The sequence below is a fragment of the Genypterus blacodes genome, unplaced genomic scaffold (assembly GCF_046128005.1).
Source record: "Genypterus blacodes isolate CSIRO-AG114 ecotype Tasmania unplaced genomic scaffold, CSIRO-AGI_Gbla_v1 ptg000017l_1, whole genome shotgun sequence".
Classification (NCBI taxonomy): Eukaryota; Metazoa; Chordata; class Actinopteri; order Ophidiiformes; family Ophidiidae; genus Genypterus; species Genypterus blacodes.
In genome coordinates this window covers 4,943,664-4,970,823 of record NW_027466831.1, presented here as the reverse complement: position 1 = coordinate 4,970,823, position 27,160 = coordinate 4,943,664, and the positions used below count along the sequence as shown (strand labels likewise).

The 27,160-nt window shown below is 41.2% G+C and overlaps 1 protein-coding gene across 1 annotated transcript; it reads left to right on the top strand.

Moving 5' to 3' along the window:
* Positions 1-1,533: 1,533 nt before the first annotated feature.
* cntn6 (contactin 6) lies at positions 1,534-25,973 on the top strand. The gene is made up of 22 exons (XM_076141368.1): positions 1,534-1,594; positions 3,903-4,029; positions 4,145-4,320; positions 5,196-5,291; positions 6,992-7,195; positions 7,729-7,831; positions 7,940-8,124; positions 8,789-8,931; positions 9,181-9,310; positions 9,522-9,672; positions 12,799-12,926; positions 13,478-13,650; positions 15,419-15,536; positions 16,954-17,112; positions 18,092-18,241; positions 19,237-19,307; positions 19,699-19,933; positions 20,019-20,134; positions 23,070-23,250; positions 24,558-24,670; positions 25,553-25,721; positions 25,891-25,973. The coding sequence occupies exons 1-22, from the start codon at positions 1,534-1,536 to the stop codon at positions 25,971-25,973; spliced, it is 3,072 nt and encodes a 1,023-aa protein (XP_075997483.1).
* The last annotated feature ends 1,187 nt before the right edge of the window (positions 25,974-27,160 follow it).

The window sequence follows — 27,160 nt, the reverse complement described above, 5'->3', positions numbered from 1 at the left end:
CCCATCACCACCACCCACCACAAGATAAGCAGGCGTGAAGAAAAGATGGTCGAGCTCTGCAAGCTTGTCTGAATTTCTAACCTGATTTAGATTCACCTTTCAGGGTCTTCAGGGTTGATTATCGTTTGTTATTTGGACCCAAACATTTCATATTGATTTCAAGTTTCTTAGATGACTTTGCTTTTAATAACCATATGCAGGACTGTCTATCCTATCTGTATCACTTTCATTACCACTGACTCTATAGCAGATTTATGATAAGCATTAGGATAAGAAAATTATTAAAAGAGGTAAATACTCGTATCCCAGAGTTCTATTGTCAGATGGATAAAGTTTCATCATTGGTTTTCTCTGTTACGGGCAAATATATCAAGCCAGTGACTCTTATAAGCAAAGACATCAACCAAATCTCTGTATTGATCAAGTCTTCGATGAATGATCAAGACTTGTGACAGGGTTGTGGGCAGGATGACAAACAAAAAAGGCTGGAGGTTCAAAAAAATGGAAAACAAATCAATATCCATGACTGAAATGATGAAGCTCGGTTCGTCATCATTCTCTGCCTCTGAGAGTAGATAACAGGGACTAGAGCAAATCTACTTTGTTTGTGCTCCCCGCGCAACAAATGGTTTATCTCCCATATTCCTGTCCTGATTAGAGGTTCATCTTGTTCGCTTGCATCCAGCTGCTGTTGTCAGTTTAAAAATGAGATAGAAAAGGACAAAGATGAACTGCAAGACAAAATATTACAGCTCATACCAGGTGAAGGAGTGCACATGTGCACAATGTTAACATTTACTCAAATGCAATCACTAAAATGAAAATAAAACATTATGGTTAAATCTGAGAATGTGGAATGAAACCAGTAGATACACAGTATTTATAGAGAGAAAGGGCGAGTGTGAGGACTCTACTAACACTCTTTACATACTGCCATATTATGCTCTAACACTGTTTGGCAAACAGACACTTCTGTTTCTGTTAGTCAATCTGTTGCTATAGTTATTTGCTGGTATGATCCACGGAAGATGTTCTCTCTGCATCTGCGTTCAGCCTGTCTTCCCACATTGGTTACTACTCTCTCTGCTATAAACACTAAATACCTCGCATGTTTTCCCAGAGTAAATATGTTCAACCAACAGTTTTAGAGGAAGTTTTTGCTGGAAGCTGTTTTCGTCTGTTCCTACTGCAAATCTGGTAGTTTTTTTCTTCTCCCTTTTTTTGCTTGTGGGACTTTGTGTAGCTGCAGGATACACACACTAAATATCCCCGGTATCAGCTGCTAGCTGCCCCTCCAGCAATGGATTTGGCTCAGCTTATTTGGTTGAATGCATTATTAATGGCTCGCCGATTTTCAACAAGTTCCAGTCTGCTCTTCCTAAAGGTTTTTGATGTAGAATGCAGCTCCATGTAACCACGGTGCTCATCTGCCCTCTCTGTGTTCCAGAGCCAAAACTGGGAAAGTTTGCCTGGGAACTAATCGCAGCTTTTCTGGAACTGGATGGGAAGAAGGAGAATCTTTGACCTTGGAAAATGAAGATGTTGTTGCCATGGGAACTGTTAATCCTTCTGTCACTCAAAGCGTGCCTGGCCGGTAAGATGCCTCTCGAGCCATCTTTCATGACACACCTGATCTGCATACATCTCTCTCAGCGAGGCTTTGCTTCGTTTCATGCATGTTCATCTCCTGAAAGAGAACGGTAGCAGTCTCTAAAGGACTTATAATTTCAGTCGCTTTTGTATCTGAGCCCGAAAAAAACATTAGAGGTGGGCAAAATGTACCAAGTTCTCTAAAAAATAAATTTGAGCAAAACTCTTACAGTAGATTTACATCACCTCACTTTTACAATTTGCCATTTCGAGGTAAAGCAGAAATATATATTTCAATTTGAAAGTGCAATTTCTTTCTATTATTAAATGGGATGAAGTTGCTGAGTAATTTCATTCTAAAGTCATAAAAAAGGTCACATTGCCACCTCGCCTTATGCGCCACCTTCACTACATCATGGTCACACACGCCATTGGTTCCACCCTCATATGCCGAGCTCAGACTTCACAACTGCTGAAAATCCTAAATCACTGAACTGAAGAAGAAGTTCAAACATGGATCAAGTCGCTAGGATTTTGTCAACACGGATCCAAAAGAGTAGGAACTTCAGTATCTCTGATAAACAGGGCTCCATTTTGAAGATATAGTTTATGTGAGAATAAAGTACAGGAGCAGTTTCCTCCTTGCTCTTCTTATACTGTCCCGATTTATTATGCAATTTCTGTTCTTTATGTCCCACCATTTCCTCTTCCATTAAATGTGCCAACTACTGTAAAAATGTACACTATCTTAATTCTTTGCATTAATTTATTCTCCACTACCTTCCAAAAAACAAAGTGTGCCATGCTGCTAGATTTGATTCAACTTCCGAAACACACATCTTAAGAGTTAAATTCACAAAAAGCTGTTGTCTGAAGTCTGGAATGTTTTACCTCTGCAGACATCTAACATCCACAGTCCCAACAGAGAGATATAGACAGAACTCAAGGCAACAGTGTTCAAGTCGAACCAGTTTTGATTTAAATGTAGCGAGTGAGTCCAGTTTTTGTATCCACGCTTCCATTTCTATTGATTTAGCTTTGCATGTGAGTCAGTCAAATTTGAGCAGGGCCATATTGAATCTCCTCAGCCTGCAAGAGGAACTGAGGGTCATATACAATAGCTGTGTCCGTACATATGTAGTGTATACCCCTCATCAAGCTCACATATATATGCATTCCCATGGAGCCTCATTAAGTGTCATTTGCATATGCGCGTTAATGGCCTTCTAGTTGGTTTAGATTCACACAGCCGCCCTGTGCTCAAGCATACACGCAACCTCCTCCCGTCACTCCCCAGGTGAAAGAGCCCAGCTATTAAAGGTTCATTCATTTGTTTAATTTAAAGGACATAGCAGCCAGGGTAAAAATGAAGCACCTCCCTCTGAGGCTGCAAAATCAAGGCCTTTACCTGAGGCAAAGACTCCCACTCTCATTAGGATGGTGATGATGATGATGATGATGATCATGCAGGGGAGAGGGAACTTCTATTTGTCCTCGTCAAGGTTAGAGACTTGCAAAAAAAGCATCTCATCCTCTGAAGTGATGCAGAGGTTCATTTTGTAAGTGCATGGAGCTTGATGTGTGCCAGACAGACACACACGGGTACTTGTGTGTGTGTGTGTGTGTATGTGTGTATGTGTGTGTGTGTGTGTGGGTGTGTGTGTGTGTGTGTGTGTGTGTGTGTGTTTGTGTTGTAAACAGGAGTAATTAGTGCTGCGCTAGTTAATTACTGCTTTGTATTGATAGTTAGACTGCAGGAAACCAAAACAGAAAGCAGACGATCAAAAAGCAGCAGCCAGAGCGTCGGCATGCACTTTAATAATTCATTCATAACAAGAAAAAGGCAATACTCCTGATTATCTGAGCTGTCAGGTAAACACCTTAATCCAGTTATCATGTTTGCACTAGAGTCTTAATGGATTTGGGCATGACTCAATTACTTGTCAATCTTTATAATTAATCGGGACAACAATTCCAAAGACCAGACAGACAAACACAGAACATCAGGAGAAGACACGCCTGTCTGGATTTTCCTATTAATGTAAAATGTTATTATTATATGTTATATGATATGGAATATGTTACATTTGGATTAACAGTAATATGTCAGCATAATCTGGCTCGCCACGGTGATTCAATTCTGTTAATTATGTGAACCTTCTGACGACGTTAGTAGACAATTCCAGTTTGTTTAAATGCAAAATAGACTGTCAGCAGCTGATGGTATGAGCTGACATGTACAGTATGTACAGTTCCTGAGCAGTGAGTGATTTGTTTTTGTCTTTTTGCAATATTTGTTTCTTTTACCCCAGCTGAAAATACACGTCATGGTCCCGTCTTCACCCAGGAGCCGAGCGACAGCATTTTCCCACTGAGCACTGATGATAAGGAGGTGTTTATCAACTGCAAAGCAAAGGGAAACCCTCCTCCACATTACAGGTGAGATGAGGTCATAGTGTTGACAATGCCAGGCTATCAGTCCTACTGGATCATGTGGAGTGACAGACTTACGTAAATGATGATGATGATGATGATGGTGATGATGATTTTGTAGGTGGAAAGTGGATGGGAGAGAAATCAATACAGAGTCAGATCTGAACTACAGCCTGGTGGAGGGGAACCTGTTGATCAATAACCCTCACGTCTTTAACCATGGAGGAGTGTATCAGTGCATCGCCACCAACACGTTCGGGACCGTCGTAAGCCGAGAAGCAAAAGTCCAGTTTGCATGTGAGTCCATTCTTATGCTGATCCTTGAATTTTAATTTAGCCTTTTTTATTCTAAATACATTGAATTAAAAAGTAATTTGCTTGGATGTATGCACAAGTTTAAGGCCGAATTATATTTTCCATGAGCGTCCACACGTTGTTAATCAAGTCAGCTGCTTACGTCAGCAGCTGTTCACAACTTGTCCACACCTCATCGTGTTAATTGCACACGTGTTCTGCTTGAGGAAAGTCTCTCCTTGCACCTAAACTAATTGGCGATATGGTGTCAGTAGATTCCTCTTGGGCATACACACACACCTACAAAAACACACAAACAAATGGGAAAGCTGACAATCAATTGTACCCTCGCACACTGAAGTGTAGAACTGAAGGACCAAAGCCATTTTGGACACGTCCCTTCTTGTGATTGTGAATAAGTCACCAATTTGGGGTACAAGTGTGTGTGTGTTCAGGCTCCCTCTGTGTCATATTTACTGAACAAAATCACAATAAATTTAAATGCACACACAGAGGCAGCAGGTTTTTTGATATAAATGGACGACCTTCTCTGGATATGAAGGCCTTTTAATCATCTAATTTGAACACTGCTGATATTTGCCAAAATCCTCCTGGGATTAGTTTGAGACTCCCCAGGCGTCAGAATGATGTCTGAATTGATGTCTTGTTTTTGTTTTAAATTTTCCTCACTCAGCATGGCAGCGTTTTAATGAAAGGTGAAAGTAATCTCTCAAACTCGATTCGTGAACCCAATTTTTTTTGTCCGCCCTCCCTCCGATGCCTGCAAACATCCAACCAACATCCAACCAACTGTGGAATCAAGGATGTAACTTGTAAACAGTCCTAAAAGTTGTTCCTGTTGATTCTGTGTTCAACAGTTCTGCAGAACTTTACCGCCAAGTCGAGGAACACGGTGTCTGTGAGGGAGGGTCAAGCTGTGGTTCTGCTCTGCGGCCCTCCACCGCATTACGGAGGTACGGCGCTCCGTCCCGTCTCTCCTGCAGTCCCTGCTGTACTGCTTGCTTCAGCAATCTTTATTGTGCCTCACTGGTATCATCGCCCCTTAACACTGCAGAGTCTCTTTTGTTTTTTTTCTTTGCACCCGATCTTTCCCCAAGATCGACACTGTTTTCGTCTCACTTTCTCCTTATCTGTCAGGGGGGGAACTTTTATGATCAGCTGCTCCTCCACCTGCCCAGACGCGCGCCTTCACATCTACACTTCATAGCGTCACACTTCTTAACCTTGAGCTCGCTTTCTTTTTCGCTCATATGATCCGTGACCATGCTGTCATCTATAAAGTCTCCCGTGCTCCACTTCCCAACTGTCACTTTGCTGGATGTGGGCAGGTTATCTGTGGGTAATAAAGGCGGGTTGGTGGCTGCTGGTGGCTTGGGGGGAAGCGTTTATCCCGCGGCGCAGCTGTGAATCGGCTCGCGTGTCTGTGTGCTGCTGATTAGCAGACCCTCAAAGTGGTCTGTACTCCTGCAGCCATTCGGTGCCCACAAGCGCAATTTCACGCCAGCGCACCAGCCTTTCTCTGCTCTCTGTTTCCAGCTGAATCCTGCGGCCATATGGGATTCCACACTTAAGCAATTTGCCCTGCAGCTTTCCCCCCCCTGTGCCCCTTCACCCCATAAAAGCTCCCGTTCCTTTATTTTTCCCCTCTTAAATACAGAAATGTCACACACTTGATGGGATTGGCAGTGTATCAAAATGCTACCTCGAGGTGTATTTGGGAAATTGAAAAAACAGGAGAATGTTGTGGAGGTTTGCTATGAGGTTTAGATGATGTCGAAATTATTTGATGCCCATTGATGCAACAGCTGAGCAATCCAGTGGCGGACCTTATTTAATAGAGAATTCATCCCGTGCTTTTTTCTGTGTGCAATCAATAGGTAAGTGATGACAAAAAGGAGCCATGCTGAGAGTTGAATTCTGACAGAGGACATGAGATTATGTGCCTGCAAGTCCTCTGTTGCTGTGAGACTGCAGTTCTTAAACAGATCCACTCTCTGATAGTCCCTAATCGTGGAAGGTCTGTCAGTTTCTGCCCTGACTTTCTCTGTAATGATTTTAATTCCCTGTTTTCCCTCAAGGAAGCGAGTGGGACTTTTTCACTGTCTGCACAGTTAAAGGCGCTGACTGCTGGATGTCATGTGTCTGATACAGAACGCTCGCCTAATAACCAGGTTCATTCTGTCAGTCCCTACAGATATAGCACTCTCTCTCTCTCTCTCTCTCTCTCTCTCTCTCTCTCTCTCTCAATCAGTGTGTGTGTGGGGGTGTGTGACTCTCCCGTTCCATTCTTTATTTTGACACCATTTCCCCTTGGTTATCCGTGTGACCAGAAGGATAGGTCAATTAAATCGATATTTCCCGTAAAATCTACAGTATGATATCTTACACTGACGGGCCCTAATGAAGCTGAGGTGGGGACTGCAGGGTGATTAACATGTTTAACCTTACCATGTTGCATCTGTTGCCTGCCTTTGCTTGAATTACCAGCAGAGAAAAAGAATATGTCTGTCTTTATTTCTATTGATATCTCTTCCCATACATCTGTTTCTAGTCTTACTGTCCTGGTAGATATGGGAATGTCACTGGAAGGTGTATCTGTTTTATTTCTCAACAGTCATAATCCTTTGTGGTCATGACATATCCTTTTTTACAGAAATCAAATATTCATGGGTTTTCAACGGACAGCGCAGTTTCCTGCAACAGGACACTCGTCGCTTTATCTCTCAGAGGACGGGAAACTTGTACATTGCCAAAGTTGAACCCTCGGATGCGGGGAACTACACATGTGCAGTGAGAAATGTGATGACCAATGCCACAGTGTTCAGCTCTCCAACCCCTGTGGTGGTGCGACGGGATGGTAAGCAGCCTCAGTTTGCCTCTGCTGCCTCTGGTTATCTTGCTCACTGGGCTGATACACACCGTCGGAAGGAGGGCAAGTCTGGGAGATAAATCTGTTTTCTTGAGCATGAGACAGTTTGTTTTTCCTTTTTGATTGTAAGCACGGTTTTGCACCGTTCAAAGCTTCTGCGCGATGCAGTGCTACGTATGCCAAAAGCTCTCTATCTGCATGAGGACACGCATTTACATAACCAGAAATGCAGTCTGCTCCGACAAGAATGTGCACACAAATGCATAGAGCATAGAGCTTGTCACACATACTAAACCCCATCACAAGCGGTTATGTAGACCACTTAAGATTTGTGCTGAGACAGATATGTAATCCAAACTCATCCATCCGCTAAGCCCAATTCTGTTGTAAATGGTGCTAACACGCTTGCACATTCACTCTTTGCCAATGTCGTTCTCACCAGGGCTCGTGCGGCTTACAGGAAAATGCTTGTACGTTCTTTGTGTTTTGAATGGTGTGATTTGCTCTTATCCCTTATGCAGTGGTGATGGGTGAGTACGAGCCAAAGATTGAGGTTCAGTTTCCTGAAACGATCCGCGTCTCCAAAGGATCTTCGGTGAAGCTTGAGTGCTTTGCCTTGGGGAAGTAAGCGTGAGAAACATTAGCACGGTTCAACTTCTATCAGCTCTTCTCCCAGTCAGTGTGACCGGGAGCATGGGGCCACCGTGACCTTTTGTGTCTTCACCTCTGCAGTCCTGTCCCTTCCATCTCATGGAGAAGAGCAGATGGAAATCCACTCCCTGGCAAGATTAAAATCAACCATTCTAGCGGGGTTCTGGAAATCCCATATTTTCGCCCAGAGGATACGGGTGTGTACGAGTGTGTGGCCGAAAACAGCAGAGGACGAAATGTGGCCAGAGGGCAACTCATATTCCACAGTAAGAACAACGCCGTCTTTTGCTTCCTCTCTTACAGTGATATCTGCTATTGTCTTTCACCCTCATTAATACCCATCCATATCAAATCCTTTCTATCACACACAATAAATGAGAATAGAATAGGATAGATAGAATAGAGAATAATAGAATAGAATGGCAACTCATTTATTAATTATTCTTGCCGTCTTGTGATCATGAAGTTCACAATAATGAACCGAGGAAAGTAGGGCAGAGCTGTCAAACTTGAACATCTGAAATGAGGTGTTTGTGTCTCAAAAGAATGATCATACTTCACCATATATCCACAGCAGTGTTCTGCAGTAGCAGTGCTGAGTGAGAATCACACCTTCTCCTGTCTGCTGTACTTGTTGATAAGGAATTGGAAATGGATGTCATCCACTGGCAGAAATGAGGATTTGTGATTTGCTAGGGAGCTTATGTCAGTAGTGTTTTGATTGTGTTTTAGATTGTCTTTCATTTGCTGTGTGTGTACTCTCTGTGTGGACTCAGTTAAAAAAAAGACAAATCTCCCCATCACTGTCACCCCACAGGTGTGAATTCCAAGGCCATCAACCTAACCGGTCACTTGTGGAATATAATTATGACCATTTCTGTTGATTAATATTCAGGTATTCGTTGCTGTAATAATTTGAATCTTTTCCAGATGTCGAACATCTGCACTGGGCCCAAACCCTGAAAGATGCTCACATGGCAATTAATGCTAATCTGCAGTGGGAATGTAGAGCCGTTGGCAGGCCTCTGCCTACATACAGATGGCTGAAGAATGGTCAGCCACTAGCAGCAGAGGTAAGACTCACCAAGTAGAGAATGTTGTTTATATGCAGGAAATGCAGGATTTCAGTTCACCACTTGTTGATCATAAAAATTGATTGTAGAAAAAAGATTTTAGAAATAACACCGATCTCAAGCTCAGTTTATGACTATATGGCTTATAAAGCATTAACAAAATCCAACAATGTGCATTAAAAGTAATTCCCTGCAATGTAATTCAATCGATAAAACACGTTATCAATTATTAATCCAAATGACTTCCAGGGGAGGACCCATGTGGACGGTGGTAAACTCTCCATATCCAGCATTAGTCTCTTGGACTCTGGGATGTATCAGTGTGTGGCAGAGAATGAGCATGGAGCTGTCTACGCAAGCGCCGAGCTGAAGGTTCTGGGTAAGCCAGTTATTGATTACGAACTGAGCCGGACACATTGGCCTTCAGGTCGGCTGTGTCAGTGGCTGGGGCTGACTGTGTTTTCTATGTTGAAAGTGTGTAAATAAAATAGGTGATATACGCCTTAATATGCATATTTGCTGAGGCTGCACTTGAGATTGTCACGGTTGTTGCAACTCTGCAGTGGCCTTAACAATAATGTGTTCCTCAGTCTCCCCACCTGACTTCACCAGGCGCCCAGTGAAGAAGTCAAACGTCATCCAAAGAGGAGGTGAGGTGGTCTTGGAGTGTCGCCCTCACGCTTCTCCCAAGGCCACAATCTCCTGGTGGAGGGGGAACGAACTCCTGAAGGGCAGCAAGAGGTAGGATATCGTATATGCATGACCGCTCATGCAATTGATGGCATCTGTTAGAGGGTCTTCCTCATGTGGTCGTGTTCATCTCTAGGGCTCAATGTTATTTATGTCTCAGCTCAAGGGGACTTTGGAAGTCACTCTTGCAGAAACTGCTTTGCTTGGTCGACGTTAAAGAGGTGTTCTTGGACTCAGATCTTGTGCTTCATAGGGATATAAATGCTTTTCTGTTGACTTATAGAAATCACTTTTATTCTTCCATTATTGGATATCTTACCCAGACGTTGACCCCCTACTCCATGAGTCATGTCAGATAAGAGCAGAATTCGATTCAGCTTGTTGAAACATGAAACCGTTCAATGTCCCCCACATAGTCACAGGTCTTCGAGTCAGTCACTGTGCGAGGTGTAGAACAGTCTTAGTGTGAGTAGAGAAAAACAATCTGACATATCCTCCTGTGGAACTAACACTAAGGCTACATGACAGGCCACGGCATGTCAAGATTTAAGGTTTGAGGCTGCACCTACGTGCTAAAAGAAACTGCTGTTATGTGTGTATTGTTACACTCAGAAAGCAGACACAGACTTCAAGCTCGGTACAAATGCTACTTAAATGTCAATGGAAAGAGTGAGGGGTGTAAGTGAAGCTTGTGTTCAGAATACAGAGGTGGTGGTCTCGGCTGTATTGGTCCAATTAACATTCAACACTGCTCCAGTTTTGACCAATGAAGCCCTGTGATATGTTGTGGGACTTAAGGCGCACTTAGAAATTAAGACCTGCTTCAATCTCAGTTGTGAGAAATCTGACAGACTTCTCAAACTGCATAGTGGTCACGTATGTGTGTGATAAATATAAATGTCTGTTAAGCCCACTCAGTTGATTAATCATATTATTTAAATGAAAAGATTTGTTCTAACCTTGCACACGTTCTATTTGTTGTGCAACAACGTATTCAAAATAAATGAGGAGGAGGTTCAACATTTATTTTGAATACATTGTTGCACAGTCATGTACATTTCATGCATTTTTGTTCAGTTGCTCCCAAACGGGGATAAGCAAAAGTTTGAAATAGAAGGTATTTTTGGACATATTTCTCAATCTCTCTTACAGCCCTGCACCTTTTTTTTAGACAAAAGAAAGAAAGGAAGAGAGAAAGAGAAGTTATGGCGTTATGAAGGGAGAGAGACAGTTATGGGGGTGCTGGTTTATATATTCCATTAACACTTTGTCATATGCGGAATCTAAATGTCCCTTCTCCATTTGCATTGTAGCCACTTGTCAAATGAAGTGTAAACTGGATAGTTCCTGCTTTGTTGTTTCTCAGTCTCTGCCTTTTCAGACTCGGATCAATAAGCCTCGCCGTATTTCCACAGACTTTCCGTAACTCACTGGATCTGTCTCTACATGTGACCAGTGGGATTGATTAGTTATCATATTTTCCATTGCTTGGTCGTGAGGAAGAGGGAGGAAATTTACCCAGGCATTACCCAGCCGGCACATTTGGACAAGAATAGAAATCGCAGCGTGGAACAGCGTTTGTCTACAAAGCAGATAGTTCTTTACATTTCTATTTGTTGTGCAGCACATTGGCCCTCAGGTCATGTTCTCAGTGCGCCTCCCATCACTCAGCATTTGATATTTTTGTCAATAAATCAGCACAAAGCACACTGTGTCAGACATGCTCTCTGGGTCTCGGCTCAGGCTGGATACATACATAATTATAGTTGAGAGCCAATACGAAATTATTTGATTTTGAGCCGGCTCCTCGCAGCATTGCAGTTTGATTTATTGAAAGCAAACGGTCACAACAACAGAGCGTTATTTACTTTACTCGTGCATATGTTTACATGCTTTCCCACTTGTTTGTTTAGAGTCAACAATACAGAAATAATCATTCCCACAATATGGAGCAATTGTGAACTTTAAATGACATAGTTTCCTGTTTAAGTTGAGGGCATTTTGTATGGATTTCTATGTTCTCATTTTCATGTGGAAAAGCTCTTTTCTGAAATTTTGCAATGCTTTCATGTGCAAAATACACCATGATCCACTTCCATTTCCCCTTGCTGCAGCACCACTGAGCACACTGGATGACAACAGACCAGTTTAGGAACTGTCTGTTTCTCCTTCTGAAAAGCCTGCACTGTTGAGATGCTGGACAAATACTCTCTTGCTAGCCCTTGTGGGTGTGTTTGATGGGGTGTTTTACAACGTGATATAATCATGGTAGAGAAGTAAAGCCTCTACTTTTATAATACATTTATTATAGGCCTTGATTTCATTTGTGGGTATAGTTTGAAAGCTGGCAAAAGCCATAGACTGGCAAACACAGTTGCTGGCAAAACACTTTCTTAAAATCGATTTCCTTGAAGGCACCAGCCTCAATTTTCAATATCATGTACTCTACAATATCACACAATAAAAATGAGGGAACATTTAAATCATAATACATCCCTTTTATTTATCCACCCCTGCTCCTGCTGTTGGAATCAAATCCAGGACATGAAAGGAAGTCACAATCTATTCCGCACATAGATCAATAAACATGCCTCGCTGTAATTGTTTTAGTTTCCTTTCACTTTGCAGAAATTTGTTGTTTATTTCGTCTGCATATTTATTTATTTTTTTACGATTGATGGTCCCATGTTCATATTTACAGTTTATTGCTTTCCAGAAATGGCCTATAGTGTGTTGATTCCTGTGGTAGAATGATAAGACTGCAGGTAAAGATCCAATTCAAACTGCATCTCTGCAGTGTTGCTCCTCTCCTCCTATCGCTGCCCAGCCCGGCCTTGTTGGCTCGTTGTTTATTCATTTAATATGTGCGTTTAAGCTTTTGTGCTCGTCAATACTACGCTGACCCAACCGCACATCTGTTCTGCTTCAGCTAAGATAATTGTTATCTTCTGAGGCATGTACATAGAAACTTGGAATAGATTCTCAAGCTGCCGGTCAAATTGAAATAAAAAGAGCAAATGTTGCCTTGAAAAATTAGATTGTATCTCAGGAAGTGCTTTCATTTGATCCTTATCGTCACTTCTCCTTCAATTAAACAAAGAAGGAATTTGTAATCAATAACAACATGAATGGTGTGAAATCCTGACGGGCTATTTAATTTTTGTTCAATCTCTTCAGACGGATGATCATGGAGGACGGGACACTGCGAATCACCAATATCACCAAATTGGATGGAGGCAGGTACACGTGTGTGGCCAGGAACATGTTTGGAGTATCGAGCAGCACAGGAACGCTGCTGGTGAAAGGTACTTTTTTTTTTACCTGCTAGTTTTTATTACCTCTTTAAGCCGTGATTTGAAATTTTGCTAAGAAAAAATAAAAATAGTAGCTGAAGCATGAAATTACTAATGAAATATATAGCCGTTTTATGTTCCTGCCATTTTGACAGATGTAAAAGTCATGCATGGCTTTGTCAGCTGTGAGTTATTGTTCACACAGCGGTGTGGGGCACTGGCATTTATGGCAGTGAGTGAAGAATATTTTGTCACCAACATTTCATTTAAAAAGAGCTATTGTAGCATAGATTTGGATTTTTAAATAGCTGGTGATTATAGAGAGAGAGTTCTTTTTTATATCACAATCCGACATTATTATCGCAGTGTGCTTAATTATTCACTGTTGATTTATGGGAGGCATTTGCTCCCTAAGTGAAGTTATTTAAGGTTATGTAATTACACTGATGGAGCAGAATCTGTCTCACTATGCTGGGAAAATCACTTCTTGCATTTGGGTATTTTATAAGGCTGTAGCCGCACACGGAGTAACAAATGGCTCTCTTTGCCTCATGGTGTTTTAGAGCCCACCAAGATCACAGTTCCACCATTGAGTTTGGACGCCACCGTGGGACAGAGCATTGTGCTGCCATGTGAGGTATCCAGCGATTCCTCCCTGAGTCCCATCTTCAAGTGGTTTTTCAATGGAAAACCCGTTGATTTCAGCAGGCAGGACTACTTTGAGCTGATTGGAGGGGTATGTATGGAGATTTCAAACAGAAAGCCTCAGAACATTGGCATTATAGGGAACAATTTTTGGAATCGCCAAGCATATATTGTTGAAAGTTGATACTCAGGTTATACGCAACACGATCTGAACTGTTGCATGAAAAGCACCTGGCAGGTTGTGTTTTAGGACGGATTTTGCCTTTAAACCTGTAGTCCAGGATCAGGTAATCCAAAAGTGCCAGCAGATGCTACTGTGTGTGTGTGAGAGGTTCAAACCTGTAGAAAGTGATGACATTTCTCCAGCCCAGAGGTGATTTCACTGTGTGAGAAAATCAATCAATGGCTCCTTGAACAATGGAGCCAAAATCTTTGTGTTCACAAGATTTATGCTTCCTGGAGGATCACATAAGGCCCTGAGAAGAAGAAGCCTTCACCACACTGATATTTCCACAGTGTGCAAAAACACAACAGATGTTAAACTTCAAGATGTCATTTCGCCACAATGGGTTGTGTTTTGCCATCATTTATGTCTGCATGTGTAAATTTAATTTGTGTGTGTGTGTTTTCAATTATTATGTCACAGGGACAAAAACCTGCTTACACTGTCACTTATGATGGCTCGTCACCTGGCAACAGAGATCGTGACGGCAACAGAGATCGTGACTATAGACATGGTTCTGAGCTCATTTTTAGAATTAGGTTAGGTTAAGGTCAGGGTGAGGTGAAGTCAGGTTTATTACTATCAATACTTCTCGAATTTGTTCAAGCCCACACAGCAGCGTTCCCAAATTAGTCCAAGGCAAAACTCCCACAAAACCCTTGGTACATTACATTACGATCATTTTGGCAGACGCTTTTATCCAAAGCGACTTACATTACATTACATTACCACCATCCGCAGAGGGGGGAGCAATTGAGGGGAGCCTTGCTCAGGGGCACCTCGGCAGGGGCTCGAACCGGCGACCTTCCGGTTCCCAAGCGGAAGCTCTACCCACTGAGCTACTGCCTCCCTGGTAGATAAGGAAAACGAAAACACAAATTCAAAGTTGTATTTACACGACAGGGCTCGTTGTCAAAGGCAGAACTCTGATTTGTTCATAGCCTCCCCTGGTCCGAGTGGATACCTGACATCAATCATCTGAACAATCACTTCTTTGTGTCACGTGGCTGTAGATCCAAACGGATCCTGAAATGTTAGCGAGGTGTCTCTGTGATAGAATCTACTAAAAATGTACGATGAGTCTCACATACAAAAGTCCAGCCTTTCAGATCCTGCATAGTGGAGCCTCGTGGAGGATCCTGGAGGTCATGAGTACTTAAGGTACTTAAGGAGCAGTAAGATTCAGATTCTTCTTTGTGGTTGTGATTATGAGTAGCACAGGCTGGAATATAAGTCAAAATCATGTCCTCCCATTTTAGAAATACTAAACTTTATGCCAGTCTGTGCATGAGTAATTTACATAAGGCAACTCTGACAATTCCTCACTAAAGCTGTTTATCTGAGCCGCGTGTGTGAAGTTTACAGAGCCAGAAAAAAAGTAGAAGAAAAGCAACAAAAACAGTTTCAAAACAAATCATTTCCTCTCTATGTAAAGCTAAAGTATCTCGCTTTGCTTGACTGTCATCTGTTTTGTTTTTTCCAGTCCTGTGTTAAATTCTTCCAAGCTTCTCTTGCGGAGGATTTACAGAGTTCTGACTGAAAAGGGAAGATGTTGTGTTCAAAAGGATTTTGACTTATTTTGTTTTCTCCGGTGCAAGACTTTCTTGTGTGTGTGTGTTTGTTTGTGTGTCATTAGGGATTTGCTGGTGACCTGATGGTTAGAAACATTCAGCTGAAGCATTCTGGGAAATATGTGTGCATGGTACACACCGAAGTTGACACTGTCTCAGCAGCAGCAGACTTAATAGTCAGAGGTATGATTTGTCTCTATGTTTACAACACATTGCAAACATTTTGTCGCACTCGATTGCTTTCTTCCTTATTGTATTATAAGTGTTTATTAAGACTGTAACTCACACATCCTCCTCTTCTCAGATAAAAGCCTCATATTCAAAAAGTTTCAACTTTTCAGCACATTTAGCACACTTTCAGAGTGACAACCCCCTGGCCTTTTGAAATTGTGGAATATTTTGCTTTTATCTCACAAGCTCCTTAATCATTAAATACACTTTTGGAGTTACAGGTAAGTTATGCTGACAGCTTCGGGGATGATCCAAGAGATCTGAGGACAGCTTCAAGCAAAGAAAAGCAAAGTTTCAACATCTTCAGCACCATTTACTCTGATATGAGATATTTGCTGTTTAAATGCAAATAAATTCAGGCGCAGTACTCAGTGGAGACGTTTAAAAATGTTTTTCCTCACCTGCAATGTTTTGATATGTTGAATCTTACTTTGTTTGGATGATTTGGGAACTTGTGTGTGAACCAAGACAACTTTATACCAGTGTGAATATATTCCAATGCAATCTGTTCATTTGGACTCTTCTGGATTACCTGTGAAAAGGTCAAAATTTATCAACATCACCCCTTATGTCAGTAATAATTGTTAAGTGCGGTGTTGTAAGGTAAGTCAATCAAAAATCAGTGTAAGTAAGCTGTAAATAAGCATATTTATGGACCTGGATTTGTCCTGGTTCCTGTAGAGTCAAATTGGAACCTCAGGAAATCATTAAAATAAGGTGTTTTGTTTTCTGTCACACCTTTGCAACTGGCAATCACAGCCTCTCGGATACTCGGATACAAATAATTAGATTAACCTGGCTGTGTGTTGCAGCTATCATGACAGCTCTCATGATAGCTATCCAAGTCCCTGGCTGTTTCCATGAGAACATGGTTGCATCTTCTTTGTCATTTCAGCATCAATTCAATATAAAATCTAGTCTTCTCTTCCCATATCCCTTGTCATTAGTATTCTTGATATTCTCATCAGGGTTTGGCCCTTAAGTATAAATTCCACACTGCACCACTCAGACTGTGACTAGACGCTACTTTTAATTGCAACATCATCACCATGAAAGGCTGATTACACACAGGCATAAACTATATACATTGTTCGTAGTTGCATGTAACTACCTTTATAAGCTCCATGCCCCTGCCTGAACATACATTTTAGATATGAAATTTGCACCCGTTGATAGAACACACAGATACACATTTTAGTTTTCCTTGAAGATTCAAGAAGAGTTCAAGAAATAGCCATAAATGTCAACAAACACCTGATCTTGTGAAGTTAGAGGAAATCAAAAACCCTGGATACCGAGGCTCTAAAGCGCCCAACAGATTTTAATATAAGCTCATATATGTGTCTGTCCTTGTTTCTTGGTGTCACAGGACCTCCCGGAGCTCCAGAAGACTTGATTGTGAGTGACATTACCGATATCACGGTGCAACTGTCCTGGGGTTCTGGACCTGACAACCACAGCCCTGTGACCATGTACATGATGCAGGCCAGGACCCCCTTCTCCATAGGCTGGCAGACTGTACGAACAGGTAACACACAGCTGCACTGCATCTACACACATTCGTGCCAATACTGAGATCATGATCACTTTTGCTCCATTTACACACCTGCAACAGGGTCTTGTTCTGTCCTGGTATCCCCATAACATGAAGCGAACGGTACAAAATAAAGTTTGGGGAATTTTTAGTAGGGACATTATTCTGTTGGCTGGGCAAGGACACACCACCCAATTCTGATTTTAGTATAAGCAGCAATCTTTTCCTAACAACAAACAACAAACAAATTCTTCTTCAATTGCTTGTGTAATTAATTTTTGTCTGATCGGTGTCCATTGCAGCGTTTTGTTTACCTCCATCTCAGGAACTAAACGCTTGATTGATCATGTGAATTGTTTCACATCTTTAACTGTGCAAACGCAGGTGATTACATGAAAAGAAAAAAGCAATATGTGAAGAGGCCATCAAAAAATGGAAATTGTGCATCAAGCCCTGTCGTGTAAATGTAGCTTCAGTGACTTTTGTCTTCTTTTAATTTGCATCATCAGGAACAGAGAACAGCTGAAAGTATTTTGTTGTTTGTGGTACTGTGAAACACAAGTTTTCCTGGCAGATATGTGATCTGAAGTGGCTTGTGTGTAAAACAGAAATAGAAAAGAGGACAGATAGGGGTTTGCTCTTAAAGTAAGCAGGTAAGGATTCCTGTCTTACACAAGTAATTTATTTAGCTTAGCCATGGAACACTGAAATGCTGATCACAAAGAAGTATGGGAGGTTTATACAATTCAAACTGCTTGATGCATTCCATTATACTGACCAGAATGTTAGCTGTTTTCCTCTGACCCTAATCCATAACACCATTATGTAACCTGACATTTAGTTTAATGAACAGATTTTGTGCCAAAACTGAATGAAAAGTGTTTACAAATTGTACCACTGTGAGCTATTTTCTATATCTGTCTATTTCTATTTCTAAGAAACAAAAAACATATCTCAATTCTTTTAATCCTAGTTCCTGATTCTGTGCCTGGACAGATGATGCACGCCATGGTGACAGGTTTGAACCCCTGGGTGGATTACGAATTCAGGGTGGTAGCAATCAACAGTGTTGGCATTGGAGAACCCAGCACGCCATCCAAACAGATTCGAACCAAAGCAGCAGGTATCCTCTCACTTTGTTTGTCTCCGAATCGAATTAATCAGTCCCACATTGAAATGTAATTTAACTCTTTGATTAGTTTCACTTCTATTGAGCGCTGCAATGTTTCTCATTTGCAATCTGCTGTCAGCTTTCAAGCCAATACACTGACTAATGTAAGTTTCTAATCATTAGCAAACTTAAAGGAGATGACACATATGACTGATTTGCTCAACAAGGCCATCGTGACGGCACAGCTGCTTTAATCCCTCAGTCTATTTACGTAACAGGATCCAACTCTGTGGCATGCAAAGCGAGGGAAAGTGGAATTGAGGTTTTAAACATTTAAGTTTACTTAATCGACAAGAAGCGTGTGTGTCAGCACTCTGGAGCTGCCATGACTAATTAATGGTCACGTCAAGTGAAACTGTGAAGTGTCCACACATGCCACGAGGCGACGACATGAAAGTGTCTATTTAGAGTAGGTTAACTGAGTAATATCATCTGGCTGGTTCCTGTTGTGATTCATATGTGGAGGCGGTCACGCCACTGTTGACACAAACTGAAATCCTGTTCTGTGTAAATAAGTTCAAGATCAAAGTGGTTGTGATCATCTTATTAAAATCTGAGGTTAAGACTCTCCTATTGACTGCACGGCTGGTGGGTAGACTGCAGTTTTGCAACCAAATCGAGCCTGTGGCAGAATTCTGGATAAATAAACCAAAATCTCACAATGTAACTTCTGTGACGACGTACGTTTGTAAGCAAACCTGACAGGAAAACAGCATGAAATGAGCAGAATATCCTGGTTGAAATGTTTCTCTGTACAGTGTCAGTGCTCCGGCCAGAGCTTGTATATTCTGTTACGATTCACCGGACATTCATCGTATCAACCTTGATGTCACAGTTTGACACAGATTACGCCTTCAGCCCATCTCACACAGTGTGGCATGCAATGAACTTATAATTTATTGCTCGGTTTGCCAGAGACCTTAGACTTCCTTTTGTTCCCCCTTTAGTTCCCAAGGTTGCACCAGTCAAAGTGAGCGGCGGAGGAGGAACTCGGGGAGAACTCGTCATCGCCTGGGAGGTAAGAGGATCACAGGCATTTAGAGTGGACATTGACTGTGATGTTCTAAAGCATTTGACAAGAATCAGCTTTTTGGCAGAATTTATCTGCAGTGTTCTGGCTGCAGTTAAATGGGTCATAATTAAAACCAGATCTGTCCTGATTTGCTTCCTGCTGACTCCCTCTGTTGCGTAAATCAAAATGATGATACGGCGCTACTGCAACTTTCATGTGTGTAAATCAAGAATTATGTGACAATTTAACATTTTTTGGATATGGATCAACACCTACACGCCTGCTGCCATTTAGTCTCTGGATATAATTCTATTTCTGTACTATTCACGACTCTTTAACTCGAGCTCTGTGGATTCATCAATTGTGTGAGAAATTATAGTCTGTATTTGTCTCCCAGCCAGTTCCAGAGGAACAGCAGAATGGAGAGGATTTTGGCTATGTTGTGGCTTTCCGCCCACTTGGTAGCAGCACCTGGATCCAAACTGTGCTGGCATCACCCGACGCATCAAGATATATTTACAGAAATGACAGCATCGCTCCACTGTCCCACTTTGAAGTGAAAGTGGGAGTCTACAACGGCATTGGAGAGGGGCCATTCAGCCATGTTGCCAGAGTGTTCTCAGCAGAGGAAGGTGAGTATATGCAGTGCAAACACTGATCAAGTTGATAGTGTTAATCTAAGGAGACTATGCATAATTCATGTTTTATCCTATTTAGAGCCCTCTGAGGCCCCGCCGAAAGTGTGGGCCCGCACAGTTTCAGCCTCTGAGATCGAGGTGTACTGGGAACCCATTTCCCCAGGGGCCAGTAGTGAGAAGATCATTGCATATGAGGTAGGAAAAAGAAAACTTAAATAATGAAATAACCACATTTCAAGGAAAATCCAGAAGTAGACGTTAATCCCAGAATGAATGACAGTACAATAAACCGCACTCATTTAAATATGATGATGGCTACTGTGCACATTTTTCACAGGATAATCTAGGGGGATGAAGAGCTATGTTGGCAGTTGCACCAATCTCCAAACAGTTCAACACTCAAGCACAATCAGAGAGCTGCTGTAAAAATAAGAAATATAATCAAGTATGAACACACACATCGCTATCCTCCACAACAACGCTCTCCTGAGGTTTTGATGTGGAAAACACGGATAAAAATAACAATGACTGCCCCCCGCAAACCTAAGAGGGTCTGTATGTTGGTGTGAGCCCTCAGAGGCCTGACCGCTGCAGAGGACCTGTGGGGGGTCAGTGCCAGTGTTTGGCCCACACGTCGTTACAAGGCAAAGGTTTTTGAAGCACCTAGAGGGCATGTGTAACCCGAGAAAGTTAAGATGCACCAGTCCAGATGATTGAATGGGTTGTCATGGTCACACATTGACCACCACATGGGATAGTGTTGATTGATCTGTGCAATGTGATAGTGACTGTAAAAAATCTATTCGGAGATCTACTACTAACATTTGTTTGAAATTGATCTCATGAAAATTAATTTCCCATGATTATCTGAGCCTTGTTTGTTTTGTAGCACTTTGTTTTGTAGATGTTGGAAGTATTCCAAAATGAAAACAACACAAATATGTAACCGCTGTCACTCTAATGGGGCTAAAACATCATATCACAATCATATTAGTTTTGTCAATCAAGCCGTACGATAGTGTTTATACTAAAAACATCACAAATAGAAATCTGATCACATAAACCATCACCGTGTGGGTTGTGAGCTGAAAAGCACATTTTCTGTTCCACCTTTCCTTTCTCTCAGTTTATACCTGACCTTGTGGCATCGGGCAGAGCGAATGAATAGAGCAACAGTGATAAATTTGGTGAAAACTTTTTTATATTTTTTATATCTTGTCGTGAGGTGAATTCACTGCAAAGACAAATACCAAACAAAATAAAGCAAAACTAGCCTTCCTGTAGTTCAAGCAAAACGTAGACACTTTTTTGGTCCATGTCCTTTTATCTTTACAGTTGCATAGATCAATATGTGCTAACGCTGAAGCGCTCTCAATGGATGGAGAGAATGAAGTGATAAGTGGCTCTCTAATCTCCATAAAATGTTGCTCCTAATTTCTCAATTGTGAGACGTCTAAAAGCCTCGACATTAACTTAAGGAGGTTGATATTTGTGATCAAAATGATGATAATAATCAACATTCATGGCAACAGAAATTGTGATATAAACATCTACATCCAAGTCAATTTATATAACACTTTAACGCCCATTTAAATAGAGTTATACAGCTTTGCAAAATACCTCTTCAATAGTTCTTAGTGAAATGTTCCAGGCAGATGAAACTGACCACATCCTTGAGTGTGCCACCATGTGTTTTTGCTGCTGGAGGAAATTTGGTGGCATCTCTAGACTGTGATGCCAAAGGTTGTGAGAACTGGAACTTCAAGGAAAATGAAGACAAAGCCTTTATTTTCATTTTACAACAAGTACAGAGAAATCTGCTCTCTGCATTTAATCCAACCAACCTATGAGGAGCAGCCAGGCAGCCACAGTGCAGCGCCCGGGGACCATCTTCACATCTACAGCCTGCCGCCTTGGACAAGGGCAGTGGCAGGAGTAATTAACCTTAACGCACACGTTATAAATGTCCAATCCTCACTCGCGGGTACATGTTCAGGGTAGTGACCGTAAGAATGAGACTGCCGATGCAAGCAGCCAAAACGCATGGATGGATGGATGGAGATGGAGGTAGTTGTGTGTTGTCAGCAATATCAAGTGTTAACAGTCCAAAAAATTGAAAAATACTTCTGGAGTCTGCCAGGCATGTTCTCCTTCCTTTTCTGGAAGTTTTATTTGCTCCTCCTTTCAACACGCTGAACCACAAATTTTCCAAATCCTATTTCCGCACCTTGTCAAAGTCGTACACCGCACGCTTTAAAATAGCACTGTTAAATGTCAGCGCCAACACTTGGTTAGGCAGTAATAATTTAACTCTTCTTATTAAAACTGCATTCCAAAAGTGGAATTTCTTTCACATTAAAACTATTGGTAAGACAAAGGGTATCGTATACATTTCCCAACTTTGAAGTTTGAGAAAATAATGCTCAAAAAGTCACATTAATTAGATGAATGAGCATTTTTTTTGTGACACGCTAAGAAGATTTTCACACAGGCACATATGCATTTGACAAACACACAATGCACTGCACCACCGTAAGACTTTAAGGTGCAATAAGACAGCTTAAGTATACTACAGGTTCCACAGATCCCTGTTGAAAAATGTAAACCTCTGCTCTGCTATTTCCTCATGTGAGCTCAGAAAACTGCAATGATTAAATAACAGATTGTAAAACAGAACATCCTAGATCTGTGTGTTAGCAATTTCAGCAATTCCAGGTCCTGTCTCCCACCTGTCTTCCTTCCTAAACCTGAGAAGCCATTGTAGTGCTACATACGCTCACAAACCATCGCCAGACTCTTTTGTGGTTTGTTTTAAACTCCATCACAGAACAGATGGATAGATAGCATAGATACTGTTCCCTTTAGCGCCATAAAGCCTTTCTATGAATGCTGAACCAGGCTGGATCTGGATCTTTTAGTATCAGTGATCATGAGCTATGAGAACGGAAAAAAAGTATATAAAGTTTTTTTTCATTGACACAAACTTTGACATGTACACCATACAGCAGACTGTCATGATGTCTGGGGTATGAATTTGATAACAACTTTACAGCTTGGAAAATGTGTGTTTAAACTGTGATGTGGCCCAGCTAAGGGTGTGTGTGCTCACCCTCACATCTTTGGTCTGCAGATTCTCTTTCGGGAGCAAGGATTCTTGGAGAGCGATGCAGAAAGAGTGAGAGTAATGGACACCACAGCACTGCTCTCTGGCCTAAAGGGCAGCACAGTGTATCTGATCTCAGTCAGAGCTCAGAACAGTGCTGGATTTGGACCCTGTAGCCCCGCTTTTAACATCACCACCAAGAAACCACGTGAGTCCACTAAAACTGGCTTATTTATTTGGTCTATTTCTTCTCTTTACCTCAACCCACCTTTTTGTCAAAGTTGTGCCCTCTACTCAACCCGGCCATGATACCTGTTGGACAGAGGTTTGTGGGTTCGGATATGTCCAGTGCACTTTCGTTTTTTATTTACTTTTTTTGTTCAAGAGACATCAAGGTTAGGTTCAGACTGCAAAGTTTTAGCCTTGATTTTCTATTCAACACTAACAAAACACCTCAGATTGGAGGCATACCAGAACTCTCTGCTGTGAGCAGTGATCACTAAGTGTGAACAGCTCAGAGATGCAGTCTGAAAGATTTGTAGATTCGTCACAGACTCCTGACTCATAACTATCAGGCCAAATATCGCAACCTGGGGATCCAAATCCTGTAGTGTGAAATGCTTTGTGACTCATTTCAACCGACAGAAGTTTTGAAGAATAATTGGAACTCTTCTGCCGACTTTGAAATTTTGTCCCCCTCATCTGGTCAAACATGATGACAGGCCACATTATCATTGGATTTAAATACAAATTTTATCAGCCTCTCCCTCCAAAAACTATGACTTACATCTCTGCATCATGGCTGGTAAGCAGCTTCAACCCTTGATGCTGATTATTGCAAAATCTTAGTCAGACATGCATCAAATTCCAAATTGTTTGAAATACATATGGTTATTCCATGTAATATGTATATTAGGGATGACGAAGCTGGATGCTTTGAAGTAAATACTTTAGGCATTCATTATTTCTTTATAATTTTTTATTTCTAATGCCATTTTTTTAAATGGCTAAGCTACCATGGACTATGGAATAAGTAAGTTGCATCCCTAGCTTTTCCATACTGATTCCACACAAAGATCTATTGAAGAAAAAATGTTTCGAAACAGGATTATGAGCTATACAGATTATAAAACGAGCGGATGAATGGGTTGCCTGTGCGTGTGAGGTAGACATACCAGCTGCAAAGCCACTTGACTGAAGGTAAATGAAGTATGAAGCAGTGGAGACAATATAATGTGCTATATATGGAGCTTTGAGTCTGCTTGATGATTAACCTTTCATTTCAACCTTGTTCATCCAGCATTTTCACACATAAATGAACGCGTAATCAAAGGCAAAAGTCAAGCATTTTCTATTTCTGTTGACCTCAGTTTTTCAGCACTGCATTCCTGAAGGTGAAATGCTTTTGAATCAGGGCTGAACGCAGTGTTGCGTTATAGAATACTACTGATGGCATTAATTTAAGTATTCATTTGGGCAAACTATATAATGTCTGTGTGATTACATGTCTTGTAGCACCAAGTCAGCCTCCAGGAAATATTGAGTGGAACTTGACCAACTCCAAGATCTCTCTAAATTGGAAACATGTCAAGGCAATGGAAAACGAGTCCGAGGTGACAGGATACAAGGTGAGCTTGTCAGTAATGGCAGTAAAGAGTAATAGCAAAAAAGTCGAGAAGTGGGGAAACAAATAGAGCCTGAGCAGCTGTCATCCCAATAAATGGCTTTCTCATGTTAGTGGAAAGATGGACCTCAGCACTGCTGCCTTCGCTTTATGGATTGGCCTCATATGGCCTTTCAAAAATTAAAAGATCTGTTTCAGGTGATAAAATGGAACACGTCAAAGGGAGTTCAGATTTCTTCCAACAACAACAACAATGAATGATATTAGATCCACTTAGCATGTGTGTGTGGAGAACTACTGCTTTTATTGTGCTTTGCGTGTATTGTTATGCTTCTACATGTCATTCTCTCCAGAGATAACGCAGGCTGACTCATTTGGTTTGGACGTGTACAATGAAAAAGTCTCTGTCCTAAGGGAGTGTGCAGTGCATAATAATGAAAACATTTAATAATTTGGCACAGGCAATTCTATAAATTAAATATAAGTTTCCTTATTTGTGTTCTATGTTTTGAAATTATTTTAACGTTAATTTGTTTTGACTTTATGTGCCTCAATTTGGTTAGTTAAAGGAACTCACTGATTACATCCTGTTTTTGTATTAGAAGGAAATTTCATGATTAAAGCGATAAAAAATACATCTCGAGGTTCTTACATTCCTCTGTGTTGAGTTATTGGGACCTAACCTGCACCTGACAAGGCACTTATTACCTCCTCTGGAGATAGACTGCATAACTGTATAACCAAATTCCAGCTGCACACAGCACTTCAACATTGTGGGCATTTTTATCATAAATGTTTAATTTCTGAAAGTTACGGCAGGTGAATGAAATGTTCGCCCCCCTCCCCATGCAGCCAATGCAGTCAATTTCAACTTCCCCCCCTCCAGGTTTTGTATCGCCAGAACTGGCTTGGCAGGAGCGCCGTGCTGGAGACCAATAAGACCAGTGTGGAGCTGCAAATCCCTTTTGGAGAGGACTACCTCATTGAAATCAAAGCTCTGACTGATGGGGGCGATGGCACCAGCAGCGGCCCCATTCGGATCCCAAACATGTCCAGTAAGTTTGACACACTAACTCACTCAAAACTTTCTAACATGCCAATATTTAGCATTGGAATTAAGCTGAGATGGGAGCACTCTGTGTTACTAATCTTCTGAGTGAAATATCTGGAAAAAGGGGACATTTAAAAGTTTAACTTGTTTGAATTTTTTCCATTTCTTCCTAGGTCTTAATTCGAAAGGATGCGCCTATCCTGTTTCAATGAAGATCGGCTGTATGTTTTGTATATTTTCAATCTTGTTTTCATAGCTCATCATGCCTTTGTAGTCCGCTCTGGGTAATAGAAAGAACACCTATCTCTGCATGTAGAAGCAGCAGCTAATTAGAGGAGTGTTTGCAGCTGAAAAGTGGGTAATGGGACCATTCAGACATTAAGGCTGTTTTTCAGACCAATAGTTCATGTTTACACCACAAGCTGATCGTTTCCTTGGTACAGGACCCCCTCCTGGAAATTGTCTCTGTGCAGTTGTTTTTAGTTCTCAATTAAGTGATTCTGGTCTGTTGTGTTTAGACCAGAAAATTTAAAACGTGATCCTTATTTACGGGTAAAGTTTGATTTTTATCCTTAATATTGTTTTTCTCATTAATTAATTAACGTTTTTTTATTTAGCATTTAGCTTTGGTCATATGTTAATCTGTTGTTTGTAGTTAATATTCCATAGTTGGTGGTAGGACATACAGGAATGCACAAGTTGTACATTGACCGCTGTATGTTGAATCTGTAGAGCCTGGACTATATTCTCATATGCTTACACACAAGGTGTTGCTTTTATGCTCATTTGTGAACTCGACCTGGAGTATTGAATACTCGATCCATCATTGGGCAATGAAGGGGATGAAATGTAAATCGTCCCCGGTCAGCATCACCTTAAGAACAACTTCCGATTTCGCTTTCAATAGTGTAAAAAAAAATAAAACAAGTCTTAAATATCAGCATTTTTGTTACAAAGGTGAAAGGAACCACATCAGTGCCATTAAACAAATCTATTCTTGAAACCTTCAGCCATTAATAGGTATGTGAGCTTATACAACATATGGACTCTTACTGAGGTGGGCGTGGCAGCCAGTGTTTCATCGACCAGCTACTAATCATCCACACACTCAGCTTAGATTCTGTTTTCTTTGTTGATCTTTTGCAAGGGAATAGTTCATCTATTGCTGCTATTTAAACATTTGTTATGGAACACTTGATTGTGCAGCTTTAAATGGGATGTATATACAGTGCAAATGCAAAATCTATCTGGAATAAATCTCCAGAAGTTTCATTGCATTATGAAATGTCTTCTTCAGTCAGCACACAACCTGTCACACCCACATAACACAACCGTATATTGCATTGTTGGGGTAAGTGCAGGCAGAATGTAGAATTTGTCTTTATTTATAAACTTATATTTTATGTTTGATGTGCAAAAAAAAAGCTAAATGGCAAAATGACA